Here is a 15169-nt window from a genome sequence, read left to right as displayed (position 1 = left end):
GTTTGCTTTCCAAAATGCAAACTTATGTTCAAGTTGTGTGGCGATACCTATACCATATTACAGTTCGGGTTATTCAACCCCGTTTGCTGTTTTGTTGCTAAGCAACAGTAAGACGGGTTATATTCATTGTCCAATAGCTCGATTCCCTACTACTATCGACTACAAACAACCGGCCTGTCATCGAAAAAAATTGTATGAAAATCGGGCGTCGTAGGAATTATTTTGGCAGTACATTCTAAATGTCAAACTTGAGCGGGCTCAGTTGCTTTAGGAATAAGTCAGGTACATTTTTCCAAGATTCTTGACTGACTCGTTAGATGTACTTATTTATTAAATACAAGTAAATCTTTCTTGCTCCAGTCAAAATAACCATTCGGATGCGTTAAAGGGTAAAACAAAACAACAAATCAAAGTCAATATTCTTTTATTTTAATAAAAAAGACCATTTCAACATTCGACTAACAAATCACTTTCTCCTTTGAACCAACTCCTCACCTCTAAAATAGACATCACAGATAAAATATAGACACAAAATATCCTTTTTGCCACTAAAATTGTTACCAACTTGTCTATCAAACGCTGTTTAGCTTTTTTTGATTGAAAAAAATGTTTTTTTTGTCGGAGTACAGGAGTTATAATTTAAAATTACCTATCTAATAACTACTTAACTTATGCTGTTTCCTATACAGCCTTTTTCATATGTACCTGATTTATCTACCTAACGTTAACTGATAGATAGGTACCTATACAATTAGGTACTTATGTATGAGGCAGGCAAAAACCTATTAATGTTATTTATAAATGCCTTTAACATGATAAACATTATCAACTAACATTTTATTCTTTATTCACAAATTTTGAAATTATATTTATATTTTTATATCAAAAGGTTTTCTTAACATTTCAGGATAAGGTACGTATGAAAATACCCAACTTTGGTTATAAATGTGTTATAATTTAGTTTTCAGAATGCACAAGCAGGAAAATCCTTTTCAAACTGCGATTTTAATAATAATACATAAATATCGAGAACAAGTTCACGCCTTAAGACAAAATTATTGTTATAATTTTTATTAAATTACACGATTCATAATATATTGTCATGTAGAGTGTAATAATAATTTTAATACAAGTTAATAATTAAATTGTTCTTGTAACCTATGTTGTCCTTTGATCATCGGTTAGTGATGTTCATTTCAAAATATCGATATCAATAAATCAAAAAATCTTAATTTGTCTCATTTTTATTGTTCCTTATTTTAGTTACCAAACGACTTAAGACAAAAAACATCGACTTAACAAAAAGCGCAGTTCGTTTTGTATATTATTATAACAACTTTGATATGTTTCGAATGGAATATGAAGTTATAGAAAGTTATTCATACTTATTGCTTTGGACTTATTTTGAAGTTTGTATAGCATATATTTCGAACCACTGCATTTGCTTTTTAATATATCCTGACGTAGCAAAAGCAGCAAACAAAATTGTAACATTTATTAGACAAATACATACTTAGTTTTCATATTTAACGGATAATAGGTAAAAGTCAAACGGTGACTTTTTACAACAATCGTTCACAAACAGTATTTTGTAAGCGACAAGATCGCAAGGAGCAAACGTTTCGCGATAGCTAAACAACATTTCATAGTACAAAATAATCACCTAACATAGACGTGTGCATTATTTTATGGTTAAGTACAATATTTACATTATTGCGATTACACATATTATTATGTACATTTACTTGAGTTAATTTACTAAACCTTATTCCTTCGATTGCTCTGTCTCTTCATATTTCACGACATAAATGTAGAATGTGTTTGTCGCTTAAACGAAAAAGAGTCAATCACGTTCGCCCATTTTCTTTCCTAAACATAGGTACAGCTAAGATCGCCAGTAATTATTGTATAATATTAATAATTTAAATGGATTACTCGTGCTTTTCCTTGGGTTCTTGTAGAAAAATATTGCATTCTTCTAAATTACGGAATAGTGCTGTTGTGGCAAAATATTTTGTTTTAGTCGCAGACCGCGCTACTTAAGGAATGCTATTTACAATACAAACTAGGCAAGAAATGCATTATATTATTCATGTTTGTTTATTTTGATCATTCTTTACGCGTTACCTAACATACGTTTCATGTCTTTTTGTAATCTAGCAAATGCTTTTTTTCAGTTGTTCGTGTATCTTATTTACCAATATTTTAACTCAATGAAAAATAACGTCATTCTTACCGAGCGAATGGACTCAAACAAAACTTAATATAAACAGTCAGTGACAGAAGTCTTCTGAAAATATAATATCCTTGAAATAGTGAGCGTATGATATATCTTTAATACTGATAATGTAATCCGATCATTGAGCAATTCATCGATAAATATCGATACATCACCTGAATGGCACATCTCTAACATTACAATTATTACATTATTATAAGCATTTAATAGAGTAACATTATTTAATTGTACTTTTTTATATAAATTAATAGAATAAATATAACTTAATAGAAGTGGTCCATCGTAATTATTATGGTAATGATATTTATTTTATTGCATAATACTTGGGGCATTATAGAATACTATGAGGCCGTATGAAATAGTTATAATATCTGAATTATTGTACAGCGTGAGTACAGAGTCAGGTGGAGCAAATGCAATATGAAGATAAATGTAATTCCTTCGATTTAAAATTGCTGTCAATGTATCTTAGGGTATAATTGTAGGACAATAAGTACCAAGCGCGTATAGGAGCGCGTCTGCACGGTTTTCAACTAAAATCACCAGTTTTGAGTGCAGTTGAAGTTATGGTTTGACATTTACTTAGACGATACATTTACCCCACCTCACTCTTATTGTATTTAATGTCTATATTACTTCAGTTTTGCATAGTTAATGATTTAGATGTACCGTGGCTCAGTTTCATGCACTAGTTTCTACATTTGACTTGTAAAATGTATTTGTAGTGTAGATAAACAATTAACAAGTAGTTGGACATAACTAAAGTACGACTCTAAAAAGATGACGCAGGTTTGATTTGATCGTTCGTGGCCGGTGCTAATATCTCTAGATGGGAATAGACCTTACTCAAGTAAAATTACCGGATGTTGCGTTGTTCTAATAAAAAAAAATACTAGCTGACCGCAGGTCTCCGCGAACTTGTAATTTTTTATATATGATCACATTAAGCGATTCATTTTTATTTATAAAAACGAGTATTGGTGTCACCAAACCACTTTAACACTAAGTGTTTGGCGAGTTTAGTAGAGTCAGTTAGCTTTTTCAAGCGAAACGCAATAGCTATCGTTGTCGAACCCCGCAATTCTTTTCAAGTGGACTCGCTCTGTAATACCTTTTTATATAATCAGGCGATAACTATTAAAATGTGTGATTTTCTTTTATCTGCGTCATCTTTTCATGTCGCATTAACAATCTCTAGTCATTTCAGATCTTAACTCATAGACTTCGGTAATCATTATTTCACTATAATGTCATATTAATTCATAAAGTTATCAGCTAAAGTATGCCATACTATTATTATATGTATGCAGATACATAGTACCTATAAAATTAATCTAACAATAAATGCAAATTGGAACATAACTTTAAATAAACTACATTATATTTGGTTCAAAATAGAACTAACATTTTATGCGACGAATTTTGATTTTGAAAAAAAAGGTAATAAACTAATTACACTTAACCCAATTAAATTAAGACGAAATAAATACTGACGAAATCTAGAAAAAGTCGAACCAAATGTTTGAATTTGTAGATTAAAATGCTATCTTTGTTTCATATGCTAATGCTGTAGACTACTTCATGTAGTGTTTCACAGCAGTTATCTATAGGTACAGATCACATAAGGTCCTTTTTAATGTGATATAAGCACATAATCAACTTTGTTCTTGTCAGATTCATATGTCCCTCAAAAAGTTCACATCACATATATTATTATTTTTCAGCTATTTACCAGCCTGACCATGGCATGAAGACAAAATATTTAACAATCTTTCTCACAAACGATAAGAAAGTAATTAATCTTATTATATAAAAGTCAAACTAATTCATAACGTATATTTGGTATCAATAAGACGCCAAAAAACGCGTTGAACTGAAGTTTAACTTTTTACAATGAGATGTATTCTAAGTTGTGTTTTAAGCTGATTTCACAGCTGCCCGGGTTATTCGGACGTTTATTCGACTCTCCCGGACAGCTGTAAAACCAGCCTAATAAAAACTCCAAAATGTCAACTATCAAATCAACCCATCCATTGTAGAGGGCGCCACATGTTGTGTCTGCCACAAAAACATTTTAATATCAGCAGACGGAAACCCAATATGGCCGATACGTCATTTGTTTCCGTGGTAAAGACCATTGTTTATGATTAAATTGGCTTCTTGTCATATATGGTACTGTAGTATTTACGCGGGGCAGGTGGTGGTGAGCCGCTTGGTCTCGGCGTCGATACGCTGTCTGAGCTCGTCGGCCCAACGGTGGGCGGTGCGGTCGATCGTCGACGGTACTGTTAGGCAGTTCATGCCGCCGTATTCGCACGCGATCTGCAAATAGAAGATGATGTTTAAAGAATACATGTATATAATTATAATATTATTATATTTTACAACTTTACTATCATCCCGGCAAAAAGAGTACCAGGGTTACTTAAAATCAGTCTCAGATTTTCTGACTGAAATACATGATTTTGATATACCATTTTCTATGAAAGAATTCGGAAAAGATAATGTTTATAAACTTACCCGGTAATGATGAAGTAACGCCCTGTCAGTAGGTACTCCGACGGAGAATGCTCCGGGCGCGAGTTCCCATACAAAATGGTTGCCGAGTTCGACGGCGTCGCGCGGCCGTAGCGCGTACTTGCTACGGTTCTTGAGCGCGTGCGGCGTCGCCCAGCGACGGGTCTTGCGGGACGTTACTAGGGAGTGGACTCCTTCTGGGTCATCCTGGGATAAGAGAAATTGATAGTTCAGTTTTAGTTACGGAATATACTTTAAGAGTTAGTTAGAAAGAATTAGAGTTAGAAAGCTAAGAAAAAGAAAAGAGAGGATATTCAAAACATTCTTCGGAACTTATTAGCTTTAGTCTACTTTAGTTTGTTAAGGGATTCATGGGAGCGATTAAGCGAGATGATAACCTCCATATATAGATAAACAACCGCAGTGAGTGTTGTAACTTAGCACAATTTCTAATTGAGTAAATTATGCCATTTAAACTTTAATACGTAAATAAAAAGGAGTCGCGTTACATACCTCCCATCTAAGATAAAAGAATGCATTTCTAAATAGAAATGCAGACGGCGCCTTCGAAGGCGGGTCATACGAGGCTCGCAACGCCGTCAGCAGCGCTGGTAATGTTCGTTCTCGACGCGGGAGTATGATCTCATCCACGTCGATGACGAGTAGCCAACCTGCTGACGACATCGATCTGTATAGACAGTCGTTGAACGCTGCAAACTGACCCTCCGTCCTGAAATCACAGAAATGAATATTTGAAAGATACTGAAATATTAATATACCTATGAATAGTGTAGTACAGGTACTGTTTAAGCATCTTGAAAATAATCTGAAGTTTGATTTTATCCGTGTGTGTAGGTGTCCTCCAAACCTTTTTACCGTTATTCCATTAACTGATCAATCGTAGAATGCATTAGATATTAATCGATTTAGATCGATAGTCAACAGGTATAGGTTAATTATAATATAATTTATCAAAATCGATTAACGGCATCGACAGACATGAACTTAATATAACTACTTAGTCCTCATAGAACACATGGCTTTCAACTCCAGCAGTTAAAAAATCTGAGTGATATTCTTACCTGATTTCAACTTTTGAGACAATGGGCAGTTTCCAAGACAACAATGTAACAAGTCCTTGTTTCCGATAGTCTTCGAGGAGACAAGCGACGGGCGCACTGAGCGACTCGTTGTACATGTAGAAATGACTTGCGCCCAACAACCGGTTCAGCTCGAACCATTCCACTAGCCACTCGTGACGAGAATATGAGTAATGGAAGGGTTTCACGCAGACGTGCAGTTGTTCCTGGAAGAAGAGATGAGATTAATTTTATGGCAATTCGAAAACTGTTTTCCACAATTAAATAAAACAATAATGATTTATTCCAAGTAGTTGTCACGAGCCTTACTGCTAAATGTATTATTGAAGTTATTATAATCAAAAGATGCAATATGCATTATTTACAAAGACGTGTCTTTATAAAAGTCCATCACTTTGTTCACAACTTCAGTAAGTTGCTAAAGTGGGCAAAAGCGATATTTGATGTAACAAGTCGGCCAGGTATTCCCCATAATGGCCGGGTCACGCGGGTTTAATTCCCGCATGAAACAGATATTTGTGTTGCCCATAGATTGATTTGGGTCTGAGTGTACTTCGTTACAATGACACGGGGTTTTTCAAATCTCCGGGTAAAAGGTGATAAAATACTTTAAAAAAGTGATTTATGTAATAAAATTTATAATGGTCTTTAAAGTAAACTCAAATGAAACAGACGAGGCCAATATTTGTATTATAGAAGTGGCAAAAGCATTCCTACATTACCTATCAGGTATGTATTAAGTTCAAGCTATTTGAAATTTTCACTTCTAGTTATATAAGTAAAAAAAAAAGCGTGAAAAATGTTACTATCACGAGTTTGTTTTAAACAGTTCAACAGGAATGCAAGATGTCCGACCCGCCCTCAGTGGGCGAAGTGGCCCAAATACTTAACCCTCTCTTTCATTACGGAAGGAGACCCGTGTCCAACAGTTGGACAGTAGCGGGTAGTTTAATTACTTTACTATGGTTTTTAGTTACCTCAATTCCACTTTTGGGTTCAGTGTCGAGCACGGTGAGTAGGTTCGTAGGCGGTCGGTTGGGCGCATAGCTGGATAGTACAGACACAGAAGCCCCCACTGTTTCTTGAGGCTTCACACCCGATTCGCGTAATAAACATAGAACGTATGTTGCACTGTATTTTAGATTCCAGTTCTCGCGGATAGCCTGAAATGAAATAAAATTAAAATGTATTCAAACGTAAGCTTTCTGTTAAAGTAGCTAGTGTGGATATTACTTTTCATTTAAGGTTCTATTATCTTAATACATCAAAACTTTTATGTAAGCTGCAGCTGTGAATTAAGTTTTAACTATTACCAGTAGCTACGTTACTGACGTGCAGGGTAGATATTACGCGAAGTGCATTGGGATAGGATAACATAACTCTGTATGGCTCGTTAAATTTTAACACTCCACCGAATAGCACTGCTATAAAGCTATTCATAACTTTTACTGGATTGTAGCTGCAGCAGATCAATTCTAAGTATGATTGCGCAATAACCATTGACTATAAATTGCGGGAGGCATATCAAATGAATCCAATAAATGATGACAATGATAAAAACCTTTTTAGATGACCTCGTGAACAATTTTATTTCCTACCGGGTTTGCTCAAATGTCCACACGTGTGACTTTGGGAAGTAAAAAACGAACCTTTTTTATCGACTGAAAATTTATTCGGATTGTCAAATTACATGGAGATATTGCGGAGCGGGCACATGGGCTGAATTCGAGGGGGTTGTGGATAAATGGCCATTGAAAACGATCAAACGATCTACATGCGTGGCTCAGCGTGAAAAAATCAAGTCGGCACGGACAATTTGTGGATGGATGGCAGTCATTTGCGTAGCGCGGATCCTGCGTACCTCTGGGAACACCTTAAATCAACGAGATACGTGAACCTCCCTTCGCATATTTATAAGCAAGCACAATTTATTTATAAACTAGAAAGTTTTTACAAACTAGCAAGCTTCAATCTATTCTCCTATTTGTATAACAGCTATTTGACTTTTCCTTTTCGCAGTAACTGGTGTTTGAATTTGAACAATGAAAGAACAAATTAAATAAAATAAACACTTAAACGATCAAAAAGCAAATTGAAGGACTATCATTGTATTTATATTTCGTAGTCGCTCGCTTTCTCGTTGGCAAATAATGGTTCAGAACTGTTGTAAACAATTAAAATATACAACTGTCCTAAACAATTAACAGTTTCGTGGATCTTGTGACACACTTTTACGTTGTTTATAATAATAAATAATAAATAAATAAATTTAACCCATTAATGTCCCACTGCTGGGCAAGGGTCTCCTCCCGTAATGAGGGAGGGGTTAGGCCTTGAGTCCACCACGCTGGCCAAGTGCGGGTTGGGGACTTTGCATGCCCTCAATAAATGTATTAAATAAATTTTAGGCATGCAAGGTTTCCTCACGATGTTTTCCTTCACCGTTGGAGCATGTGATAATTATTTCTAATTCACACATAACTTCGAAAAGTCATTGGTGTGTTGCCTCGGATTCGAACCTGCGACCACTGGCGTGGCAGGTGTCAACTTATACCACTCGGCTATTATTTCATTATTATTAGCATTATTATTTCGGTATTGTATTCTTAATTTTGTGCAAAATGCTTAAATTTGTAGCGAAAGAAGATGGATTGAAAGAGATAAATAAGTATATTCGTGCATTCGTTACATACTTTCCATACCATTTCAATGGTATAATACATTATAATAGTTGATAATATGTATTATGTTATGTAAAGAAATTACAGATCAAGAAAGTACGTTTTAATTATGAGTCACGTACTGCAAGACCTTTAACGCACTGCTGATATTCTGTGCTACTCAACTTCTTCAAATAACAAGTACAAACCTGGAATTCTTGCAACTACAAATCCAGGTATTTATTCAAACGTATTACTGTCTCTACCGACTAGTTGTTCGACGAGTCCGGCGACTAGTCGACAATGTGTAATGGGTTTAAAAGGGTTCGTGAAATCTTACCTTGACCCTTGCTTTGAGCGTGAGCGTGCGGTTATCGGGCAGCCACATGCGACAAAAGACCGAGTCGGAGCCGCGCGTCTTTGTCGCTGCGATTATACGCACGGCTGCCACTGTACGCCGCTCCACATACGCTGAGTACACGTAGAATCTGAACCTGTGAGAGGACAAACGAGTTCCTTATTATTTAATACTATAATTTATAATTGTTGACCTAAAGTTAGTCAGGGTTCATCTCGTACTGGGAATAGAATATTATCTATGTAAGCAGCTGGAATTTCCTTACTCCCTTATTCATTTGTGATTAGGATTTTTTACTTATTTGTCATCTCTTTACATAGTCTAGATAAATATCATATAAGTAGCCATCGAATGTCAGTAACAATTTTATAAGTCGCTGCAAATAAACTAAACAATGGCTTCCTGTCCGTTTTAATTTCTAGTTGTTAGAAAAGTTTCAAATTGCATACAATTCGTGTAACTGGACACATACAAATATAACTTTTGCATCGACAACAGCCAACTCGCTGATACTGTCGGTTAGAATAGGGCAGTCACACAGTTTTATTATAATTGTTTGTTGGAAAAACTAGTGGCGACAGGTCTGGCCAGTTACAAAACATTTTCACTAACAATACTGGCCTGTGGCGGACAGTATCTGTGCACACGTTTTGTCCATATAGGTTTATATTTCAATATGTTTACACCACTGTGCAATGGAACATTTTCATGGTACTAATATTGGAAGAGTTATGTCGCTATCTTTTTTTTAAGTCTTTTTATTGTTACTATTCTGTCTATACCTATTATAAACTTTTTTATGTAACGCGCGTCTGTACTGAGCTGTTGTTACGCTAATAATAATTACTAAAACAAAAAGTGATAATTGTTTTCCATACGGATAATACTAGACCGAGGAAAATGTTCATATGGTTATTAGTATAAATACGCTATTATAAGAATTTAAAAATATATCTAACACGTATTTTTTTTACAGTCTGTGTAAAACTGGCAAAAAACCGTACGGGGTCACAGATGCCGATTAAAGTTAAGAGAAAATACGAACATGCTTTCACTTTTCCTATCAAAGTGGAAAAATATAGCAAAAAAACACGACTCAATTCGTAATTCAGGAACCACACCCACCGCAATCTAAAAATATAACTTGTTTACGATACCTTTGAACTAAAAATATGATATTGTTGGTAACACTCTATTTCCGTACTATTATGTTAAAAGCCATAAACTCTGCGAGTTCAGTAAACGAGGAAACCCGAGAATGTTGTCGATTGAAGTTGAAAATAACCTTTGTTCACAGAAAATATCGCAAATCTTTATAACAGGTTCTAAACCACCTGTAGTAGTTTTCAAAAACAATTTTGCTGTAGAAGACGACAAATAAAATAAGGATTAACATTAACATTCAAGCATAATATCACACCTGTTATACCCGAAGGTAGGCAGAGGTGTATGAAATGCACCCACGTTTCGTCATCAACAATGTTAGTAGTATATGTGTATAATAGGCTGCGAGCATATTGCCATCTATCAGGCACGTAACCAAACTCCGAGCAACTACAAAACTAAGAATTATTCGGATATAAATTAGAGACGATCAATAGCTCTTTACCCAGCCCGAGAAGCAAATTCCAGGCCTCTTGAACAGCAGTCGATTACACTACATACCGCGCCGCTGAGGCAGTTATTTAAGATAATATAAAATAATACGTTAATTTATTTATAGTGTAAAGAAATATTTAATAGCACCTTTAACTCCAAATTCTCAAAAAGCTCAGTTAGCACGTTTCTAAAACAAAACACTATTCAGTTCACAACAAATCTTTACGTTTGTTGAAAAATAATAATTGTCGTTAGAACAACAACAACAAGTTGTTAGCGCCATGCATGCAGCTGTTGACGTAATTGCAGTTTGATTGTCGGAGCAACAGCGAGCTCAATAGTCTTGCTGACAATTACAGGCTGTGTAGTGTGTACCTTGTTCCGAGGTGTATTCAGCGCCTCTAAATCTGGAACACGTATGTTTTGGTACAACAGGCCTTTTGTTTGTAGGATAAGAGAATGCAGAGTATCTTTTATTAACTAGAACTTATATTCTGAAAACTTTGTAGAAAGTCTTGCTAAGCACAATTTAACACGACTATAATTTACGATTCAGTTTTTTTTTATAAAATAAAGTAGCTATATCAAAAACCCTGTCGTAAATTATTAATAAGTTGTAATACTACTTATACTTAACCATTAAATAGTTTTTGTGAACCACATAACTTAATAAAAAGCCCCTGTATTAGATTTCCTATTGCTATAATAATATTACACTGAACAGAGTTATTGCTAGTCACAAAAAGTAATATTTAAATGGGCCCTGGTACCAAACCGCGGCTATAAAGCTATGAAGAAGAATAATGTGTCTAGTCTTACTAATGTTATTGCGACGGAATTTGTTTTTGAGATATATTTTATTATAGCGATACATTTACTTACACTGCATACATTACTATGGAAACTTCATCACAATCCGAAGCAATATCTAAGCTACATGACACACAATTTTTTTATGTGAGTATAAGTCATATCATCATCATTGCTATTACCAACAACCAAAAGACGTTTACTACTGAATGTAGGTTTCCCTTATAGCCACACCAATTACCTTAGCTTTTCTTACAACTATGATGGAGTCGACTTGAAGTCACACCGGATGCAGCTGAGCACGATACCCCTCGGTAAGACTGGTTTTCAGACTTTCAAGCTTTTGACTACTGGTAACGAATGACTGTCAAAGATATCTGAATCCTGGCTGTCATTTTCTCGGAAGGTACGTTAAATCGTGGTATTTTATGTGCCTTCCGAAACACGGAGCCCTCATAGCCATACCGCTCGATCATATTTCGGAAAGTGTGTGTAAGCGAAAATAATTTAAGAAGTTTTCATTAATTAGAACATAGATTAGTTCATGTTTAGGTTTCTCGGTAAGGCAGAACGTAGCTCCGATTAATACAATGCACACAATTGTACGTGACTATCTACAGTGCACATACGCTGACATTACATACGTTTATAATATGAACATACTGTATACGTGCCGAGTCTCTGTCGCATTTACGCAAAGGAATCTCTCTAAACTCAGGGCTGTCTAACAAATAAATTTTATATTCCACGAAAAAGTCCCATAAAGTACTTTATTTTAACGCGTAATGGAAAATTGTTTCAGAGATAATTTTAACAAATGACTCTTTACGTCAATTACATCATATTTACATAATTTCTTAACAAAATTAATGTCTTGAAAATGTGAATTCATTTTCGTAAAAAAATACGCTTTATATTCAAAACACGGAGTATTTCTACTTTGTAGGTTGAACTACTGAAGTCATAAACCAAAATAGGTAAAACTCGAAAAGCAAAGCTTGAGTATTAAATATTCATTACGGACGCGAGCGGCGTAATTGTTAATTCAACCAAAATCGTTTGGCCCGGTTAGTGCGATGATTGATTGAACGATGAACGTAAAATAATTTTATACAAAATATTTATGTAAATAATTATCATCGTCGTTAATTTCAGTCATAAAATATTTATACTGCTGATACTATCATTACTGGAATAAATGATTATAGTCATAACAAAAGTTACGAAATCGTTAATTAACGTGGCCTTTGCACACGACATCTTAGGAACAACACCATTTTGTGAATACGAACGATTGATATGATCGACATTGGAACTTAAAAAATATAATTTCTATCTAATCTCATCAAACACACAAAGAACATAACTTAAGTTATACAATTTGTAATATCGATATCTATTGTTAGATCAATGAACAATTAAAGCAGAAAATTGTTATCACACTCTAGATTTAGCTTGGCTATATTTCACGCGCCGCTGGCTAGACACCTAAACTGCTTTAGGCAAATCGGGAATCGTTAAATTTGTCTCCCTGTCTGTACTGACGTATTTGGAATTACTACCAATTTAACATTGCTAATGCAAAATTGAATGTTACAGTTAAATCGTTATAATTTCGTGTAATATGACCTATAATACGTATTTTATTTATTTTGTACATTAATTATGATAGAGGACCGTTATACATTGAGTATCTATTGCCAGATTATAGCGCGATACTATTCAGTCGGTAATAAACTACCGAGAATTTGACACTTAAAATGCACTGAAAAAGTTGATCGTTACGCGCCCGCTAGGGGCGCTAATCAGGTTTTCGTAGACATTTTGTCAGTAGCTAGCCGGTTATCGATAGTTGATAGTGGTAGAGAATCGTGTTGGAGTTACAGCTCAATATAAACAAACAAAATACTGTTGCAAAAACAAAATTGCAAGCTAAATAAGTTTGACAGCCCTGTTTCAAACATATGGTGTGACTAACCGGCGAATGCAGGAGCGTACGCGCGGGAATATCCGGCCGGAAGGGATCGCTAGTTTTGTTTGTAATTAACAATGCATGAGGGGAGCTGACACGGTACACCTATTTACTTTCAGCCGGCCATCAGTCGCTACCAGACTTCACAATTGATGTTAATTCTCGTCGTAGATACCGGATACTGTTAACCTCTCGAGCGCCCCACGTCAAAATTCAAATATACCGTTAAGCGTCCAGGCCAAAAATGGCGCGCGAAATTGAATTGGCGGTTGGCGTTTAAGCGCCGATTCCGTCATATTTTGATACTAACACCCTAGTCATACCTTATATATTTGAAATCTACATAAAATTTGCTATATATTAAAAAAATAAACCACAAATAATATTTGATAGTGGTGGTACAATAGTCGGTTTAATCTGAATATTGTGTGCTTTAGGCATGTGTTTGAAGAAAGTCTAAAAAATATTTTTAGGCATAAAAAATAATATGACGGAAGGTCTTATCGTGTAGTTAATGAATAATGACATTAAAATCCAACTGTAAAATATACTCAAATCTTTAAAATTAGTTAAAAAAAGTATTTACAATATTGGTCATAAAGGAACATGTCGTTGGGTCAGATGTTGTTTAAGGTGCTCTCTGGCCTATATCAACCACTTATTCAAGTGTGTGCATTAGATCGTCGTCTCGTTTCATCAGCTTCAATGTCAAATATGTTTGAAAGGGATAAACATAGTTTTAGCATTTAATTTCTACGTTTTTTTAATGTAAGATCGTTTTGCCGTACCACGGTGGCGGGACGCTTGACGGGGGTAGCACATTCAACCGTGACACGGTGGCCGGGCGCTTGAGAGGTTAACTGTGTTGAATGAAACTGGTTCTCATAATTTGTAGTAGTTATTAGCCCTCGTCATACCGCATCTGTCTGTTAGGCTTCAGCCTTTGATCTCCTGTAATCCTTGTACCCAGTTTCTACTATTATTTAGGTACTCTAATAAAGGATGGGTAATTAATATCATTTACTCCACATATGTATAAGGAATATTATTTTCTAGGTCAAGAACCTTCTACAGAATTAGTTAAAAACCGTACTATTATATTATCACTCACTTAACCTAAAAAAAAACAAGTTTGCTCGTCCTTCCTCCAAGACAATCTTTCACTCAGTTAGTTTTTTTTAAATTAACCAGTAATTCAATCGTAAATTTATCCCATGATTTGGGACATCTTTCAAATAATGAATACATCCTCACTAGACGGGTCAAACAGTGACCTCTCTATAACCACAGGCAGTAACCGTATTACACGAGAATGGAAACCAACCCTCATATAATTGGGAAAAGGCTTGGTTGACGATGACAATATAGTCCTATTTATATCCAGGCTTATTCGTGAATGAAAATAGGACGAATAAAAAGCCAGTTATGAATAAAAGAAGTAGGGGACGTGGGAGGCAGACTGCAATATTTATGTGCGGATAGTGGAACTACAGAGACGTAAAAATGTATTCGTGTCATTGATTGTAATGTTCTGTACGTTTTTACTTGGTTTCGGAACGTTCGAAATGATTTAGTGAATGAATGAGTTTATTTCCGGATTGTATGCAAGTTTACCCATTACCTATAATATAAATGGTCCAAAGAAATCAAATGCTAGTAAGTAAGTAGTTGAAAGTAAAAAAAGCAGTAACACTTAATTAGTTTTTAAAGTTTAAAATGCGCTGAAAAGAATCTTGAAGTAGAAACTTACATTCGTGCTACGCCAAGCCATTCAACCGCAGCTTGACCCAACCACCGCTAGCAAGTTTCTTAGATACTCATTATTCATTACAGTTAGTATACTATTTAACGTTTTTTCATAATTTGTTAATGATCTAACACGACACGACAGCTCGTAAAGATTTAATTGTCTTT

General features: G+C 35.1%; 1 protein-coding gene across 2 annotated transcripts in view; it reads right to left on the bottom strand.

Moving 5' to 3' along the window:
* Nucleotides 1–407: 407 nt before the first annotated feature.
* LOC142974800 (uncharacterized) overlaps nt 408–15169 on the bottom strand; it is a 61680-nt gene continuing 46918 nt past the window's right edge. For both annotated transcript variants that reach the window (XM_076117323.1, XM_076117324.1), the window contains exons 3-8: nt 8857–9010; nt 6834–7019; nt 5839–6062; nt 5270–5486; nt 4760–4963; nt 408–4561 (exon numbers count right to left, since the gene is read on the bottom strand). In XM_076117323.1, coding sequence (XP_075973438.1) covers nt 4424–4561; nt 4760–4963; nt 5270–5486; nt 5839–6062; nt 6834–7019; nt 8857–9010 — 1123 coding nt within the window. In that variant the 3' untranslated portion in view covers nt 408–4423. The remainder of the gene's footprint in view (nt 4562–4759; nt 4964–5269; nt 5487–5838; nt 6063–6833; nt 7020–8856; nt 9011–15169) is intronic.

Source organism: Anticarsia gemmatalis, chromosome 8 (genome assembly GCF_050436995.1).
Source record: "Anticarsia gemmatalis isolate Benzon Research Colony breed Stoneville strain chromosome 8, ilAntGemm2 primary, whole genome shotgun sequence".
In the NCBI taxonomy this organism is placed as follows: Eukaryota; Metazoa; Arthropoda; class Insecta; order Lepidoptera; family Erebidae; genus Anticarsia; species Anticarsia gemmatalis.
Note: the sequence above shows the minus strand (reverse complement) of the source record. Positions and strands in the feature narration are given on the sequence as shown.